The following is an 18,833-nucleotide window of genomic DNA, read 5'->3' as shown; positions in this document are numbered from 1 at the left end:
GCTGTAATCATTTTTCCTTGTTCTGGGCCCATCTCAGACCCACACAGTGTTTTATTGATTATAACCATTGATTTGATCATGTAAAATGCCTTTAATGCCTTTAATGCAGCAGGAGCAGCTTGGTGCCTTATAAAACAGCCTGATACACTCCTGTTTTCCTTTGGTTTCTGCTCTTTTTAAACTCTTTTACACACAGAACACTGGAAATCCAGTGTTGTAGCGTGACCTCCGGCGACAGTTCTGACCGGGGGAGATTTGGATCTCTGTGACAGAGCTTAGCGCCGACACCAGCCTTCCCTTTGTGCGCTCTCAGGAACACAAATCCTCCTCCTCGTCTTCCATCTCATCTCACACGTTAAACAAAAGGAGTCTTAATCCGGCTGCTTTAATCCCCGCTGGGTTTGCAGACGCCGCGTTAATCCCGGGGGCCACCGGGGCCGCCCGGGCGCCTCGGCCCGCCGGGGATCCTTTCTCCCGCGGCTCTAATCCGAGCGCAAACACCGAGGCCGAGCCCGGGTTATTAAGCAGGCTGACAGCAGCGCTCCTCCTGCCGCAGATAATGTGGGAAGATTAAAGATTCCTGCATTTTTTAAACATCTTTAAATAACCGCAGCACAAACAGGAGGCCGACATGTTTCTCCTGAAGGTCTGAACGCTCCACTTTCCTCCTCATTCAGCCCAACAGGACCCTGTTTTATCATCAGAAGTCATTTTTCAGACAGAAAATGAATCGAATGGATGCATCTTGAGGTCAGGTTCAGCTTTAACGGTGACATTGAGGTAAAAAGGTAAAAATACGGTCACAATATGACCCGTTTTCATCTTCCTCTGTCATCATATTTCTGTTAATTCAGTTCAATTTGATTAATAAAGCACCAAATCACAGCAAATGTCATATCAGGGCACTTCAAAGATACAGTTCCAGCCAATTAGAACCAGATTCATTGTAATACAATCATGATACAATCAAATCCAATTAATTAAATTCCAAATTAGTCCAATTCATACAGAGCAAGAATCCTCCATCAGAACCAGAACAAGGAAGGGGCGACCAGCTGTGAACCACCACCAGAACTAGGGTTGCAAAATTCCCGGAATTTTCGAAGACGGAAACTTTCCATGGGAATTAACGGGAATTAACGGGAATTTATGGGAATTTATGGGAATAAACTGTTTTATGATCAGAAGTCATGTTCTCCTGAAGGTCTGAACCAGGGGCGGTTTGAGGATCTGGTCTTTAGGGGGGCCCAGCCCCCAGTGCTCACAGAGGCACATTATTTCTCACTAATTGAGGCGAACTAGTATAGTACATTTATCAATTTTGGAGCTGTATTAGTTTTGCTTTGAGTAGTGTTTTCCCCTGCAACATTCAATTTTTTAAAAAAACTGCGGCTTTACAGAGAGCCTGAGACAGATACTGAAGATAACTCAACATTTATTTTGGGAGTAAAGAGTTAAAACAAAAACAAATGCTAGAAAATAATTAAAATGGTCACTAAAATAATGCATCCTTGAGCAAAAAAAAAAAAAAAAAGTGTTTTTGTATAATATAATATTTTAAAAATGTGCCGAGCTATCTCAGGGTGGTGCCTTGGCACCACTAAAAATACCCTAGCCTCGCCCCTGGTCTGAACGCTCCACTTTCCTCCTCATTCAGCCCAACAGGACCCTGTTTTATCATCAGAAGTCATTTTTCAGACAGAAAATTAATCGAATGGATGCATCTTGAGGTCAGGTTCAGCTTTAACGGTGACATCGAGGTAAAAAGGTAAAAATACGGTCACAATATGACCCGTTTTCATCTTCCACCATCACTTTTTAATATACAATATGTTACAGTTACACTTTATTACCCCTTTTACCGGGAAGACAATAAATGCTATTTCCTTGTTTCAGTCTTGCATGACATGTGCACGCCGTGAATTAGAAAGCACCGATATCATTACATCCACATTGCTTCGTTATCTCAAGCCCCGCAAAAAAAAAAAAAAATCCCCAAGCTTTAATGTATATTTACTTTTTGGTCTGACCACTCCCGAAATAGGCCCAATTTAAAAAAAAAACAACCAAACAAACCCAAAGAACCCCAAATAAAACCTTCAATACCAAAACATGACCAAATGAAGGCGTGAGAATACATTTCACCCCCCAAACCACCACCTGTCACTACCAAAATGCTGCAGTTCACAGATGATAACACACTTCATACCAAATTTTGCACAACTACTTTCTGTTTCTGAGCTTAGTTATAAATACCAAGGGTGTCATTTTCTTTCCTTTCTCCTTCTCTCCCTTTTCCTTCCTTCATCATCATCATCGTATTTCTGATGATTCAGTTCAGTTTGATTTATAAAGCACCAAATCACAGCAAATGTCATATCAGGGCACTTCAAAGATCCAGTTCCAGCCAATTAGAACCAGATTCATTGGAATAGCACCAGTAAACAACACCAGTAACATTTGATCTGAATCCTAGACTGTGAAACGACATCTTTTACTGTTTACAGTGAGACGTCTCCATCACACAAATAACTTTCACTATCAGATTACTTCATTCAGTCGTCTCACAGAGCAGATCAGAGCCTGTTACCCTGCAGCGTGGAGGCTTTTTACTAACAGTTTAGTTCACCAGCACACAGCAGGGTGTGTGCTCAGCGCTAACACCATTAAAGGCGGCTCCAGCAGCTGAAAACCTAAATTGGCTTAAAAAGCAGCCTGAGAAAAGTCATGTGATACACACACAGACACAGTGTGCTTCCTCGTAGGTTTACGACTTTATGTTTCTCTTCCAAACTGCTTCAACATGACTCAAATATCGAGGAATTAAAGGAAACTGCATCACCCCAACAGTCCTTTAGAATCAAACGTCTCCTTCAGCTGCGTTTCTGCGATGGCACTGCAGGTGGGATTCAAGGTTCAGGTGAGGGATCAAAGTCCACACTGAACGATGGAAACATAAAGGAAACGTGAAGGAAACATGAAGGAAACATGATGGAAACATGAGGGAAACATGAGGGAAACATAAAGGAAACATGAGGGAAACATGAAGGAAAACATGAGGGAAACATGAGGGAAACATGAGGGAAATATGAGGGAAAATATGATGGAAACATAAAGGAAACATAAAGGAAACATGAGGGAAACATAAAGGAAACATAAAGGAAACATGATGGAAAATATGATGGAAAATGTCCAAAAGTCCAAAGTTGCTGATAATAAGCAAACCTGGCAACACTGAAACGAGCAGCAGCCTGTGCAGCGCCCCCTGCTGGGATTGTAAACAAATCGTTCACAAAGCAGAACTTCAATCCGTAGTTCGAGGTCCAGTTTGAGACTGAAGCACCAAATCTCACATTTAAACTGTTTAAACAGAAAATAAGCCCCTCTCCATCTTAACATCCCGGACGAGCCCCCAATCATCTCACGGGCATAATATGGAGACAGATTTGATGAAATGAACGGGTTTATTAGTCCTCAGTCAGGGCTCTCAACCGTTTGAAAGTGATTGCATGTGCCTTAGGTTCTGGTAAGTTCTTCTCAGGAGTGTTCTGGATCTGGATCAAACATGCAGCTCTGAGGTGATTCTTCCTAAAGTTCCAGCTTTGACCTGAAGGTGGAGCCACATGTCCAACACACAACAATCGTTCCAGAACCGCTCCAACTTACAGAGACCTGGGCTGTGTTCGAAACCGCATACTACATACTTCCATACTACATACTTCCATACTACATACTACATACTTCCATACTACATACTTCCATACTACATACTACATACTTCCATACTACATACTTCCTACTTCCATACTACATACTACATACTTCCATACTACATACTACATACTTCCATACTACATACTACATACTTCCATACTACATACTACATACTTCCATACTACATACTTCATACTTCCATACTACATACTACATACTTCCATACTACATACTTCCATACTCCATACTACATACTCATTCGATCGGACAGTATGCAGAGCGTTTACCCACAATGCATTTCGCTCCTGCCCGAGCCGAAATCAGCCGGCCTGAAGCTGATTTCCCTTAAGCTCTAAACTCTGTAAACTTTAGCAACATTTGAAACATTTTCAGGTGAGAAAGTAGTCGTTTAGATCCCCAACGTGTTGAAAACCTGACAAAATACCGGCTGTTTACAATTTTGTTCCCACGAATTCGGCGCTACTAAAGCTAGCCGCAGTGAGCTAACGCACTTCCGGTTATTTTCACAAAATAAAATACCCGTTGCCTTTTATCATAGGGAAAGCCATTATCATACAATTGGTGCTTTTGTTTTGAAAACAGGAAGTGAACCTACCCTCGTTGTAGCTAGCTTGAAACTGCCGTTTTGACAGGAAATGACGATCGGCGACGTCACGTTACGTTGCATCTTGGGTAGTTTGAGTATGAGTAGTAACCTCATGATGCATACCCAACATTTCAGAGAATCTAGTATGCATCCGGGAACGTCTGCTTACTCAAACTCGCATACTAACTCAGAAAGTTAGTAGGAGTAGTATGAGTAGTAGGAGTAGTATGCGGTTTCGAACACAGCCAGAGTCTTGGTTCTTTACGTTCCGTATGGATTATCCGCATTTTATGACTTTGACCCAGAATGTTCCTCACATTCCGTCAGCCGGAACGTGTTCCCGACTCACCCGATGCACGAATAAAAAAGACAGGAAGGAAGTCTCTGAGGTACGAGGGAAGATAATTAACTCACCGAGGACCCTGGAAACGCACAAACACTCACACCCGACGTCACGGCGTGTTAATCTGTGAGCTTCATTAAAACCCTGACGAGACAGAACAAAGAGCTGACTGCACCTGAACAAGGAAAAGGAAAAAGGTAAAGCACTGAATCAGCCCTGAATCTGGACACGCCGGGTCACCTGGGACTGTGTTTCAGTGTGTGTGCTGCTCAGCTAACGGCCGTGCTGTAATCACAGACTGTGTTTCGCTGTCCAGCTTTAGGTGAACATTCTGCTGCTTTTACCATCAGATTTATAACACGGATAATACACAGCCGTCATCTTTTAAAGTCGATAAATCATGACCCGCGATAACCCTCTGAGAAATTGGGCTGAATCCAGTCTTAACTTAGTCTGAAATCTGTCTGAAACCAGTCCAAAGCCAGCCACAAAGTGTAAAACTATAAACACTTTATTACCCACACTACAGTTGAACAGATGATTTTGTGCAGTCCCCCCAACACCATAGAAGATCAGCTCCTCATATCTGTCAGAAAATTAAAATAAATAAATAAATAAATAAATAAAAATAAAAAATAAATATAAAATAATTAAAGAAAGAAAGAAAGAAAGAAAGAAAGAAAGAAAGAAAGAAAAGAAATAAAAGAAAAATAAATTTAAAAATTTAAAAATAAAATAAAAAACAAAGAAATAAAAAGAAATAACAGAAATAAAAACAAATAAATAAGTAAATTAAAAAAAAGAAAAGAAACCTTGATCTTTCCCTGACGATGACTCAGAGATAGATCAGGTCTGTTGTGGGCCCTTCCATTCATCCCATCTGATAAAATAAACCAACGTTCATGCTTTCTGTTGGTAAAACAAACCGTTGACCTTCACAGGAAACAACCACAACGTGACAAACTGATAAAACAACGGACCAAAAGCCCGGGGAACTCAAGCTGCCCCCAATAACTGGGCACGCTCATTAGCCCCAGTTATCAGGGTGTGGCGGCCATCTTGGACCGAGGCTGTGGAGAGTTTAATTTCATTCTCTGCTGCTTTTCTCTCTCACGCCCCCCCCACAGCCGGCCATATGTGCAGCAGAGAGGGACGGGCAGGAGGAGAAATCAAACGCCCCCGAGGCTGCAGAGTTCACAGAGCTGCTGGCCTCCTTATGTCCCGACTCCGGCGTCTGTTTTCAGGAGTTCTCTCTGCGAGTTGAGCCCCGTTTATTAAAGACAAAGTTCCTTTGAAAGCAGCCGAATGCTCCACCGGCAGGTTCTGTACGCTGTGTAGCAACGACTAAAACACCGCCATCATCAGCCGGCTGTGAGACAGAGAAACGCTAAAAACAGGAAGAATCTCAGGCAGGTTCTGAGCCAGATCAGACGGGGCCAAAGCCAGCTCAAATCAAGCTAGAAAACAGTCCAAAAATGAAGTCGAAAAGCATTCCAGAACAAAGGGGAAATATTTAAGGTCTGAAGGTCTAAAACCAGTATAAGAACCAGTCCCAAGCCCGTCTAAATCCAGTCAAAAACCAGTCTGAAAATAATCTAAAACTACACACTACACCCAGGCTGTAATCTACCAGAATACAAACCAGTTAAAAAACAGAATTAAAAAAAACAGTATAAAACATTTGAGAACCAGTTCAAAAAAACAGTTTAAAAACCAGAATAAAAACCAGTTTAAAAATCTGAATAAAACCAGTTTAAAACCAGAAAGGAACCCAGTTTAAATGAGTCAGACCCTGAGAACCCTTATAAAGGTGTATTAACAGATTTATAGACCCAGCAGAGCTCTCAGGTTCTGGCTGACTGTGACCAAGCAGAGGAACCGGAGTTTTTGAACGCACCAACCGACGCCATGACAACACCATGCCATGACAACACCATGCCATGACAACGCCATGACAACGCCATGACAACGCCATGACCACGCCATAACAACGCCATGACGACGCCATGACAACGCCATGACGACGCCATGACGACACCATGACGACGCCATGACGACGCCATGACGACGCCATGACGACACCATGACGACGCCATGACGACGCCATGACGACGCCATGACGACGCCATGACGACGCCATGACGACGCCATGACGACGCCATGACGACGTCATGACGACGCCATGACGACGACATGACGACGCCATGACAACTAAAGAACACCCAAACTCTCTTTCACCCTTCAGCTCAACGCCTGACTGACCAATAAGAGACGAGTAAAGTGTTTAGGGAAGTTTTAGGGAATAAAACAGAACCTTCTGTTCTGTTCGGTTCGGTTCGGTTCTGTTTTATTTTATTCTGTTCTGTTTGGTTCTGTTCTGTTTTATTTCATTCTGTTCTGTTTGGTTCTGTTCTGTTCGGTTTTATTTTATTCTGTTCTGTTTGGTTCTGTTCTGTTTTATTTCATTCTGTTCTGTTTGGTTCTGTTCTGTTCGGTTTTATTTTATTCTGTTCTGTTCGGTTCTGTTCTGTTCTGTTCGGTTTTATTTTATTCTGTTCTGTTCGGTTCTGTTCTGTTCTGTTCGGTTTTATTTTATTCTGTTCTGTTCGGTTCTGTTCTGTTCTGTTTGGTTTTATTTTATTCTGTTCTGTTTGGTTCTGTTCTGTTCGGTTTTATTTTATTCTGTTCTGTTCTGTTCTGTTCTGTTTTATTTCATTCTGTTCTGTTTGGTTCTGTTCTGTTCGGTTTTATTTTATTCTGTTCTGTTCGGTTCTGTTCTGTTCTGTTCGGTTTTATTTTATTCTGTTCTGTTCGGTTCTGTTCTGTTCTGTTCGGTTTTATTTTATTCTGTTCTGTTCGGTTCTGTTCTGTTCGGTTCGGTTTTATTTTATTCTGTTCTGTTCTGTTCTGTTCGGTTTTATTTTATTCTGTTCTGTTCTGTTCTGTTCGGTTTTATTTTATTCTGTTCTGTTTGGTTCTGTTCTGTTCTGTTCTGTTTTATTTTATTATGTTCTGTTCGGTTCTGTTCGGTTCTGTTCTGTTTGGTTCTGTTCTGTTCTGTTCTGTTTTATTTTATTATGTTCTGTTCGGTTCTGTTCGGTTCTGTTCTGTTTGGTTCTGTTCTGTTCGGTTCTGTTCTGTTCTGTTCGGTTCTGTTCTGTTTGGTTCTGTTCTGTTCGGTTCTGTTTGGTTCTGTTTGGTTCTGTTCTGTTTGGTTCTGTTTGGTTCTGTTTGGTTCGGTTCTGTTTGGTTCTGTTTGGTTCTGTTCTGTTTGGTTCTGTTCTGTTCTGTTCGGTTCTGTTTGGTTCTGTTTGGTTCTGTTCTGTTTGGTTCTGTTCTGTTTTATTCTGTTCTGTTCTGTTCTGTTCTGTTCTGTTTGGTTCTGTTCTGTTCGGTTCTGTTTGGTTCTGTTTGGTTCGGTTCTGTTTGGTTCTGTTCTGTTCTGTTCGGTTCTGTTTGGTTCTGTTTGGTTCTGTTCTGTTTGGTTCTGTTCTGTTTTATTCTGTTCTGTTCTGTTCTGTTCTGTTTGGTTCTGTTTTATTTTATTCTGTTCGGTTCTGTTTGGTTCTGTTTGGTTCTGTTTTATTTTATTCTGTTCTGTTCAGTTCTGTTCAGTTCCGTTCGGTTCTGTTTGGTTCTGTTTGGTTCTGTTCTGTTCTGTTCTGTTTTATTTTATTCTGTTCTGTTCGGTTCGGTTCGGTTCTGTTTTATTTTATTCTGTTCTGTTTGGTTCTGTTCTGTTTTATTTCATTCTGTTCTGTTTGGTTCTGTTCTGTTCGGTTTTATTTTATTCTGTTCTGTTTGGTTCTGTTCTGTTTTATTTCATTCTGTTCTGTTTGGTTCTGTTCTGTTCTGTTCGGTTTTATTTTATTCTGTTCTGTTCGGTTCTGTTCTGTTCGGTTCTGTTCTGTTCTGTTTGGTTTTATTTTATTCTGTTCTGTTTGGTTCTGTTCTGTTCGGTTTTATTTTATTCTGTTCTGTTTGGTTCTGTTCTGTTTTATTTCATTCTGTTCTGTTTGGTTCTGTTCTGTTCGGTTTTATTTTATTCTGTTCTGTTCGGTTCTGTTCTGTTCGGTTCGGTTTTATTTTATTCTGTTCTGTTCGGTTCTGTTCTGTTCTGTTCGGTTTTATTTTATTCTGTTCTGTTCGGTTCTGTTCTGTTCGGTTCTGTTCTGTTCTGTTTGGTTTTATTTTATTCTGTTCTGTTTGGTTCTGTTCTGTTTTATTTCATTCTGTTCTGTTTGGTTCTGTTCTGTTTGGTTCTGTTCTGTTCGGTTTTATTTTATTCTGTTCTGTTTGGTTCTGTTCTGTTTTATTTCATTCTGTTCTGTTTGGTTCTGTTCTGTTCGGTTTTATTTTATTCTGTTCTGTTCGGTTCTGTTCTGTTCGGTTCGGTTTTATTTTATTCTGTTCTGTTCGGTTCTGTTCTGTTCGGTTCGGTTTTATTTTATTCTGTTCTGTTTGGTTCTGTTCTGTTCTGTTCGGTTTTATTTTATTCTGTTCTGTTTGGTTCTGTTCTGTTCTGTTCGGTTTTATTTTATTCTGTTCTGTTCGGTTCTGTTCTGTTCGGTTCGGTTTTATTTTATTCTGTTCTGTTTGGTTCTGTTCTGTTCTGTTCGGTTTTATTTTATTCTGTTCTGTTCTGTTCTGTTCGGTTTTATTTTATTCTGTTCTGTTTGGTTCTGTTCTGTTCTGTTCTGTTTTATTTTATTATGTTCTGTTCGGTTCTGTTCGGTTCTGTTCTGTTTGGTTCTGTTCTGTTCGGTTCTGTTCTGTTCTGTTTGGTTCTGTTTTATTTTATTATGTTCTGTTCGGTTCTGTTCGGTTCTGTTCTGTTTGGTTCTGTTCTGTTCGGTTCTGTTCTGTTCTGTTCGGTTCTGTTCTGTTTGGTTCTGTTCTGTTCGGTTCTGTTTGGTTCTGTTTGGTTCTGTTCTGTTTGGTTCTGTTTGGTTCTGTTTGGTTCGGTTCTGTTTGGTTCTGTTTGGTTCTGTTCTGTTTGGTTCTGTTCTGTTCTGTTCGGTTCTGTTTGGTTCTGTTTGGTTCTGTTCTGTTTGGTTCTGTTCTGTTTTATTCTGTTCTGTTCTGTTCTGTTCTGTTTGGTTCTGTTCTGTTCGGTTCTGTTTGGTTCTGTTTGGTTCGGTTCTGTTTGGTTCTGTTTGGTTCTGTTCTGTTTGGTTCTGTTCTGTTCTGTTCGGTTCTGTTTGGTTCTGTTTGGTTCTGTTCTGTTTGGTTCTGTTCTGTTTTATTCTGTTCTGTTCTGTTCTGTTCTGTTTGGTTCTGTTTTATTTTATTCTGTTCGGTTCTGTTTGGTTCTGTTTGGTTCTGTTTTATTTTATTCTGTTCTGTTCAGTTCTGTTCAGTTCCGTTCGGTTCTGTTTGGTTCTGTTTGGTTCTGTTCTGTTCTGTTTGGTTCTGTTTGGTTCTGTTCTGTTCTGTTCTGTTTTATTTTATTCTGTTCTGTTCGGTTCTGTTCGGTTCTGTTTTATTTTATTCTGTTCGGTTCTGTTTTATTTTATTTTGTTCTGTTCTGTTCGGTTCTGTTCGGTTCTGTTCGGTTCTGTTTGGTTATGTTCTGTTCGGTTATGTTCTGTTCGGTTCTGTTTGGTTATGTTCTGTTCGGTTTGGTTCTGTTTGGTTCTGTTCAGTTCTGTTCGGTTCTGTTTTATTTTATTTTGTTCTGTTCTGTTCGGTTCTCTTCAGTTCTGTTTGGTTTTATTTTATTCTGTTCTGTTCTATTCGGTTCTGTTTTATTTTATTCTGTTCGGTTTGGTTCTGTTCGGTTCTGTTCTGTTTTATTTTATTCTGTTCTGTTCTATTCAGTTCTGTTTGGTTCTGTTTTATTTTATTCTGTTCGGTTCTGTTTGGTTCTGTTTGGTTCTGTTTTATTTTATTCTGTTCTGTTCTGTTCAGTTCCGTTCGGTTCTGTTTGGTTCTGTTTGGTTCTGTTTTATTTTATTCTGTTCGGTTCTGTTTGGTTCTGTTTGGTTCTGTTTGGTTCTGTTTGGTTCTGTTTTATTTTATTCTGTTCTGTTCTGTTCAGTTCCGTTCTGTTCGGTTCTGTTTGGTTCTGTTTGGTTCTGTTTGGTTCTGTTTTATTTTATTCTGTTCTGTTATGTTTGGTTCTGTTTGGTTCTGTTTGGTTCTGTTTTATTTTATTCTGTTCTGTTCTGTTTGGTTCTGTTCGGTTTTATTTTATTCTGTTCTGTTCGGTTCTGTTCTGTTCTATTCGGTTCTGTTCTGTTCTGTTTTATTCTGTTCTGTTCTATTCGGTTCTGTTCTGTTCTGTTTTATTTTATTCTGTTCTGTTCCGTTCTGTTCAGTTCTTTTTGGTTCTGTTTGGTTCTGTTTCATTTTATTCTGTTCTGTTCTGTTCAGTTCTGTTTGGTTCTGTTTTATTTTATTCTGTTCGGTTCTGTTTGGTTCTGTTTGGTTCTGTTTTATTTTATTCTGTTCTGTTCAGTTCCGTTCGGTTCTGTTTGGTTCTGTTTTATTTTATTCTGTTCTGTTATGTTATGTTTTGTTTGGTTCTGTTTTATTTTATTTGGTTCTGTTCTGTTCTGTTTGGTTCTGTTTGGTTCTGTTTTATTTTATTCTGTTCTGTTCTGTTCTGTTTGGTTCTGTTTGGTTCTGTTCGGTTTTATTTTATTCTGTTCTGTTCTATTCGGTTCTGTTCTGTTCTATTCGGTTCGGTTCTGTTTTATTTTATTCTGTTCTGTTCGGTTCTGTTCAGTTCTTTTTGGTTCTGTTTGGTTCTGTTTTATTTTATTCTGTTCGGTTCTGTTTGGTTCTGTTTGGTTCTGTTTTATTTTATTCTGTTCTGTTCTGTTCAGTTCTGTTCGGTTCGGTTCTGTTTGGTTCTGTTTGGTTCTGTTTTATTTTATTCTGTTCTGTTCTATTCGGTTCTGTTCTATTCGGTTCTGTTCTGTTCTGTTCTGTTCTATTCGGTTCTGTTCTGTTCTATTCGGTTCGGTTCTGTTTTATTTTATTCTGTTCTGTTCTGTTCAGTTCTGTTTGGTTCTGTTTGGTTCTGTTTTATTTTATTCTGTTCTGTTCTGTTCAGTTCTGTTTGGTTCTGTTTTATTTTATTCTGTTCGGTTCAGTTCTGTTCGGTTCGGTTCTGTTTGGTTCTGTTTGGTTCTGTTTGGTTCTGTTTTATTTTATTCTGTTCTGTTCTGTTCAGTTCCGTTCGGTTCTGTTTGGTTCTGTTTGGTTCTGTTTGGTTCTGTTCTGTTCTGTTCTGTTCAGTTCCGTTCGGTTCTGTTTGGTTCTGTTTGGTTCTGTTCTGTTCTGTTCTGTTTTATTTTATTCTGTTCGGTTCTGTTCAGTTCTGCTTGGTTCTGTTTTATTTTATTCTGTTCTGTTCTATTCGGTTCTGTTCTGTTCTATTCGGTTCTGTTTTATTTTATTCTGTTCTGTTCGGTTCTGTTCAGTTCTTTTTGGTTCTGTTTGGTTCTGTTTTATTTTATTCTGTTCGGTTCTGTTTGGTTCTGTTTGGTTCTGTTTTATTTTATTCTGTTCTGTTCTGTTCAGTTCTGTTCGGTTCGGTTCTGTTTGGTTCTGTTTGGTTCTGTTTTATTTTCTTCTGTTCTGTTCTATTCGGTTCTGTTCTATTCGGTTCTGTTCTGTTCTGTTCTGTTCTATTCGGTTCTGTTCTGTTCTATTCGGTTCGGTTCTGTTTTATTTTATTCTGTTCTGTTCGGTTCTGTTCAGTTCTTTTTGGTTCTGTTTGGTTCTGTTTTATTTTATTCTGTTCGGTTCTGTTTGGTTCTGTTTGGTTCTGTTTTATTTTATTCTGTTCTGTTCTGTTCAGTTCTGTTCGGTTCGGTTCTGTTTGGTTCTGTTTGGTTCTGTTTTATTTTATTCTGTTCTGTTCTATTCGGTTCTGTTCTATTCGGTTCTGTTCTGTTCTGTTCTGTTCTATTCGGTTCTGTTCTGTTCTATTCGGTTCTGTTCTGTTTTATTTTATTCTGTTCTGTTCTGTTCAGTTCTGTTTGGTTCTGTTTGGTTCTGTTTTATTTTATTCTGTTCTGTTCTGTTCAGTTCTGTTTGGTTCTGTTTTATTTTATTCTGTTCGGTTCAGTTCTGTTCGGTTCGGTTCTGTTTGGTTCTGTTTGGTTCTGTTTGGTTCTGTTTTATTTTATTCTGTTCTGTTCTGTTCAGTTCCGTTCGGTTCTGTTTGGTTCTGTTTGGTTCTGTTTGGTTCTGTTCTGTTCTGTTCTGTTCTGTTCAGTTCCGTTCGGTTCTTTTTGGTTCTGTTTGGTTCTGTTCTGTTCTGTTCTGTTTTATTTTATTCTGTTCGGTTCTGTTTTATTTTATTTTGTTCGGTTCTGTTCAGTTCTGCTTGGTTCTGTTTTATTTTATTCTGTTCGGTTCTGTTCGGTTCTGTTCTGTTCGGTTCTGTTTGGTTCTGTTTGGTTCTCTTCAGTTCTGTTTGGTTCTGTTTGGTTTTATTTTATTTTATTCTGTTCTGTTTAATTCTGTTTTATTTTATTCTGTTCTGTTTGGTTCTATTTGGTTCTGTTTTATTTTATTCGGTTCTGTTCCGTTTTATTTTCTGGTTCGGGTCCACCCTGCGGGGGCAGAACAGCTTCTGGTTCTGGCTGTGTTTCCGGCTCCAGAAGACAAACTGAGATAAAAACGCAGCTCTGGGAGGTTCTAGTTCAGTTCTCAGCTGGTTCTCCTGCTCTGAGAACTCTGACACAGCCAAGAAGAAAAGGAGGAAGAAGAGATTTTCCAGCTGGAAACTTGGATGCCAGCACACAGTAACTCCCATGTTCACACCACTGAGAACCGCTCCAGAACCCCTGAAACCCGCTCCAGAACCCCTAAAACCCGCTCCAGAACCCCCAGAACCCGCTCCAGAACCTCTGAAACCCGCTCCAGAACCCCTAAAACCCGCTCCAGAACCCCCAGAACCCCCCAGAACCCATAGAACCCGCTCCAGAACCCCTGAAACCCGCTCCAGAACCCCTAAAACCCGCTCCAGAACCCCCAGAACCCCCCAGAACCCCTAAAACCCGCTCCAGAACCCCTAAAACCCGCTCCAGAACCTCTGAAACCCGCTCCAGAACCTCTGAAACCCGCTCCAGAACCCATAGAACCCGCTCCAGAAGCCCCTGAAACCCGCTCCAGAACCCATAAAACCCTCCAGAACCCGCTCCAGAACCCGCTCCAGAACCCCCCGGAACCCCCAGTCCTACCTTTGAAGGTGTCCGCGCGCGCGGCCGGCGGTGCCCGCGCCAGCAGCGCGAGCGCCGCGGCCAGCAGCAAACTTCCAGCCCGCTCCATGTTCCACCGACACCGGGGAAACTCCTCAGCAACTCCGGCCCAGAAACTCCGGAGTCCGGCCCACTTCCACTCCTCCTTCTTCTTCTTCTTCTTCTTCTTCTTCTTCTTCTTCTGCTGGGTACTTTCCTCCGGGCCCGCGCACACACGCGCACACACGCGGACTCACGGTCACGGACCAGGTAAACCGGGAGCTCGCGGACACAGTTGAAGCTTTTGAGGCTCCGGTTTGAGGGAGCGCGAGACACTGAGTCCGTTCACCGAGCAGCTGGTGACGTCACAGGGGGCGAGAGACACCCGGAGAAAGGGGGGAGAGAGAGAGAGAGAGGGGGGGGGGGGGCTTTTTCCTTCAGTCTCCACCTTCTTCTTCTGTTCAGTTATTCTCCCACTTTGGTTTAACCTGTTGTTCTGATACATTTCACTTTATTTTTATGCCTTTAATGATAGGACAGCTGGAGAGAGACAGGAAGCAGGGGCAGAGAGAGGGGGAATAACATGCAGCACAGGGCCAGCTGTAGCGAGGACTGTAGCCTCTACATGGGGGCGGCTGCTTAACCCACCATGCCACCGACCGCCTCTATATTTATTCATTTAACTCATTTAACTATTTTATATTTATTTATTAAACTCATTTAACTATTTTATATTTATTCATTAAACTATTTTATATTTATTCATTTAACTCATTTAACTATTTTATATTTATTTATTAAACTATTTTATATTTATTTATTAAACTCATCATAGTTCTGTGTTTCTCTGCTATTTCTCATTTTAACTAATTTTATTTGCGTATTTTTGTAATATTTTTCATTTGAACTTGTGTATTTTTCCATATATTTCTCATTTGAACACATATTTGTGTATTTTTCCATACATTCATTATATTTGTGTTTTATAATGTATGATGTATTTGTCATATTTCTGTATTTTTCTGATTCTTTCACCTTTACATCCTGAATCTGATTCAGTCATTTAATATTTAGTATAATTTAGTTTCCCTCAGATGGTTTATTTTCAGTCATTTCATCTTAATTGAATGTTTTTGTTGATGTTTTCTGCTTTTTGGTTCGGAGTCACACTTCGGTGTGAACGTGAACCAAAGCGCGTGCAGCAGTCCGCGGGTCTCACGCGCATGTGGCGCCCCCTGCTGGCTGAACCTGCTCATCATCATCAGCAGCTGGAAACAGTTTAAATGGCGTCCAGTGATGAAGAGTAAACACAGCAAAGAGCTCCATTCCGGGGTTTTCTGAGTCGGTGCTGCCCCCTGCAGGACACTCCGCGGTACTACACCTTTACCAAAGTTACAGAAGCACAACTTTATGAGAGTTTTGATCAGATTTTTTTCAAATTTGTTTCAAATTTGTTTCAAATTTGTTTCAAATTTGTTTCAAATGAAAAATATTATATTAAAAATATTCCTGCTCCATGTTTCTTAGTCTCAGCTCTGGTTTAGTCTGTTCTGTTTCAGTCCTCAGTGTTAGATTCTTCTTTCTCGTCTTTAGCCCAGACGTTTAGCCCAGACGTTTAGCCCAGACTTTAGCCCAGACTTTAGCCCAGATGTTTAGCCCAGACTCTTAGCCCAGACGTTTAGCCCAGACGTTTAGCCCAGACGTTTAGCCCAGATGTTTAGCCCAGACTTTAGCCCAGACATTTAGCCCAGACTTTAGCCCAGATGTTTAGCCCAGACTTTAGCCCTGACGTTTAGCTCAGACTTTAGCCCAGACGTTTAGCCCAGACTTTAGCCCAGACTTTAGCCCATACTTTAGCCCATACTTTAGCCTAGACTTTAGCCTAGACGTTTAGCCCAGACTTTAGCCCAGACTTTAGCCCAGACTTTAGCCTAGACGTTTAGCCCAGACTTTAGCCCAGACGTTTAGCCCAGACTTTAGCCCAGACGTTTAGCCCATACTTTAGCCCAGACGTTTAGCCCAGACTTTATCCCAGACGTTTAGCCCAGATGTTTAGCCCAGACTTTAGCCCAGACGTTTAGCCCAGACGTTTAGCCCAGACTTTAGCCCAGACGTTTAGCCCATACTTTAGCCCAGACGTTTAGCCCAGACTTTAGCCCAGACGTTTAGCCCAGACTTTATCCCAGACTTTATCCCAGACGTTTAGCCCAGACGTTTAGCCCAGACGTTTAGCCCAGACGTTAGCCCAGACGTTTAGCCCAGACTTTAGCCCAGACTTTATCCCAGACGTTTAGCCCAGAAGTTCAGCCCAGACTTTAGCCTAGACTTTAGCCCAGACTTTAGCCCAGACTTTATCCCAGACGTTTAGCCCAGACGTTTAGCCCAGACTTTAGCCCGGACTTTAGCCCGGACTTTAGCCTAGACGTTTAGCCTAGACGTTTAGCCCAGACTTTATCCCAGACTTTAGCCCAGACTTTAGCCCAGACGTTTAACCCAGACTTTAGCCCAGACTTTAGCCCAGACTTTAGCCCAGACTTTAGCATAGACGTTTAGCCCAGACTTTAGCCCAGACGTTTAGCCTAGATGTTTAGCCTAGACATTTAGCCCAGACTTTAGCCCACACTTTAGCCTAGACGTTTAGCCCAGACTTTAGCCCAGACTTTAGCACAGACGTTTAGCCCAGACGTTTAGCCCAGACTTTAGCCCAGACTTTAGCACAGACGTTCAGCCCAGACTTTAGCCCAGACTTTAGCACAGACGTTTAGCCCAGACTTTAGCCCAGACTTTAGCCCAGACTTTAGCCCAGACTTTAGCCCAGACGTCCTCAGGTGTCTTGTCTCCTGGTTTTTTCTTTGACCATCTGATCTAACCAGCTTTATTGATGAATAAAACCTTGAGTTAGTCAGAGAGGAATAGAACCGCCGACAGTGGAAAACAAGGACCGGACGGATAAAAATCCCGAGGTGTGTGTGAGGTGTACTGTGGTGCGTACAGATGAATGTGTGGAAGTTTGTGTTGGCGTCTGTCAGTAGCCCACCCCAGCCAGTGACCCCAACCTGTTAAATTCTCCTCACACATAAAGCTCTTAATGACCGAGCTCCATCACAAGATCTCATTGTAATATATTTTCCTAACAGAGCACTTTGCTCTTAGACTGCAGGTTTACTTGAGGTTCCGAGAGTTTCTAAAAGTAGAATGGGAGGAAGAGCCTTCAGTTATGTCCAGGAGATTTTATTTAGACTCAAACAGTGAAATATAACATTCATAAACTGACATCATCATAAACATAAACGTCTACAACTTTGAATCTGCTGTAAGCCCCGCCTCCTCATCGAAACAGGGAAATTGTAAAACCTTTACTTACGTAAGAAGTAAAAAATCCCCACCCCTCTGGTACCGAACAGGCCCCGCCCCCAGCCCTCAGGTAACCAACAGGCCCCGCCCCCAGCCCTCAGGTAACCAACAGGCCCCACCCCCAGCCCTAATGTAACCAACAGGCCCACCCCCACCCCTCTGGTAACCAACAGGCCCCGCCCCCAGCACTCTGGTAACCAACAGGCCCACCCCCAGCCCTCAGGTAACCAACAGGCCCCGCCCCCAGCCCTCAGGTAACCAACAAGCCCCGCCCCCAGCCCTCAGGTAACCATCAGGCCCCACCCCCAGCCCTCTGGTAACCAACAGGCCCCGCCCCCACCCCTCTGGTAACCAACAGGCCCCGCCCCAAGCCCTCAGGTAACCAACAGGCCCCACCCCCAGCCCTAATGTAACCAACAGGCCCCGCCCCCAGCCCTCAGGTAACCAACAAGCCCCGCCCCCAGTCCTCAGGTAACCAACAGGCCCCACCCCCAGCCCTCAGGTAACCATCAGGCCCCACCCCCACCCCTCTGGTAACCAACAGGCCCCGCCCCCACCCCTCTGGTAACCAACAGGCCCCGCCCCAAGCCCTCAGGTAACCAACAGGCCCCACCCCCAGCCCTAATGTAACCAACAGGCCCATCCCCACCCCTCTGGTAACCAACAGGCCCCGCCCCCAGCACTCTGGTAACCAACAGGCCCACCCCCAGCCCTCAGGTAACCAACAAGCCCCGCCCCCAGCCCTCAGGTAACAAACAGGCCCAACCCCCAGCCCTCATGTAACCATCAGGCCCCACCCCCAGCCCTCTGGTAACCAACACCCCCCAGCCTCCACCCCTCTGGTAACCAACAGGCCCCGCCCCAAGCCCTCAGGTAACCAACAGACCCCACCCCCAGCCCTAATGTAACCAACAGGCCCCATCCCCAGGCCTCTGGTAAACAACAGGCCCGGCCCCATACCTCAGGTAACCAACAGGCCCCGCCCCCAGCCCTTAGGTAACCAACAGGCCCCACCCCCAGCCCTCTGGTAAACAACAGGCCCCGCCCCATACCTCAGGTAACCAACAGGCCACGCCCCCAGCCCTTAGGTAACCAACAGGCCCCACCCCCAGCCCTAAGGTAACCAACAGGCCCCACCCCCAGCCCTCAGGTAACCAACAGGCCCCACCACCAGCCCTCAGGTAACCAACAGGCCCCACCCCCAGCCCTTAGGTAACCAACAGGCCCCACCCCCAGCCCTCTGGTAAACAACAGGCCCCGCCCCATACCTCAGGTAACCAACAGGCCCCGCCCCCAGCCCTTAGGTAATCAACAGGCCCCGCCCCCAGCCCTCAGGTAACCAACAGGCCCCGCCCCATACCTCAGGTAACGAACAGGCCCCACCCCCAGCCCTAAGGTAACCAACAGGCCCCACCCCCAGCCCTCAGGTTACCAACAGGCCCCACCCCCAGCCCTCTGGTAACCAACAGGCCCCGCCCCATACCTCAGGTAACCAACAGGCCCCGCCCCCAGCCCTTGGGTAACCAACAGGCCCCGCCCCCAGCCCTCAGGTAACCAACAGGCCCCGCCCCCATACCTCTGGTAAACAACAGGCCCCGCCCCATACCTCAGGTAACCA

The 18,833-nt window shown here is 43.2% G+C and overlaps 1 protein-coding gene across 9 annotated transcripts in view; it reads right to left on the bottom strand.

The window, feature by feature from the left end:
• The window catches only part of LOC142370192 (receptor-type tyrosine-protein phosphatase mu-like), a 198,147-nt gene extending 183,918 nt beyond the window's left edge, over positions 1-14,229 (bottom strand). For all 9 annotated transcript variants that reach the window (XM_075452655.1, XM_075452657.1, XM_075452656.1 and 6 more), the window contains exon 1: positions 13,865-14,229. In XM_075452655.1, coding sequence (XP_075308770.1) covers positions 13,865-13,952 — 88 coding nt within the window. In that variant the 5' untranslated portion in view covers positions 13,953-14,229. The remainder of the gene's footprint in view (positions 1-13,864) is intronic.
• Between the last annotated feature and the right edge of the window lie 4,604 nt (positions 14,230-18,833).

The sequence above is a fragment of the Odontesthes bonariensis genome, chromosome 20, assembly GCF_027942865.1.
Source record: "Odontesthes bonariensis isolate fOdoBon6 chromosome 20, fOdoBon6.hap1, whole genome shotgun sequence".
Lineage (NCBI taxonomy): Eukaryota > Metazoa > Chordata > Actinopteri > Atheriniformes > Atherinopsidae > Odontesthes > Odontesthes bonariensis.
Note: the sequence above shows the minus strand (reverse complement) of the source record. Positions and strands in the feature narration are given on the sequence as shown.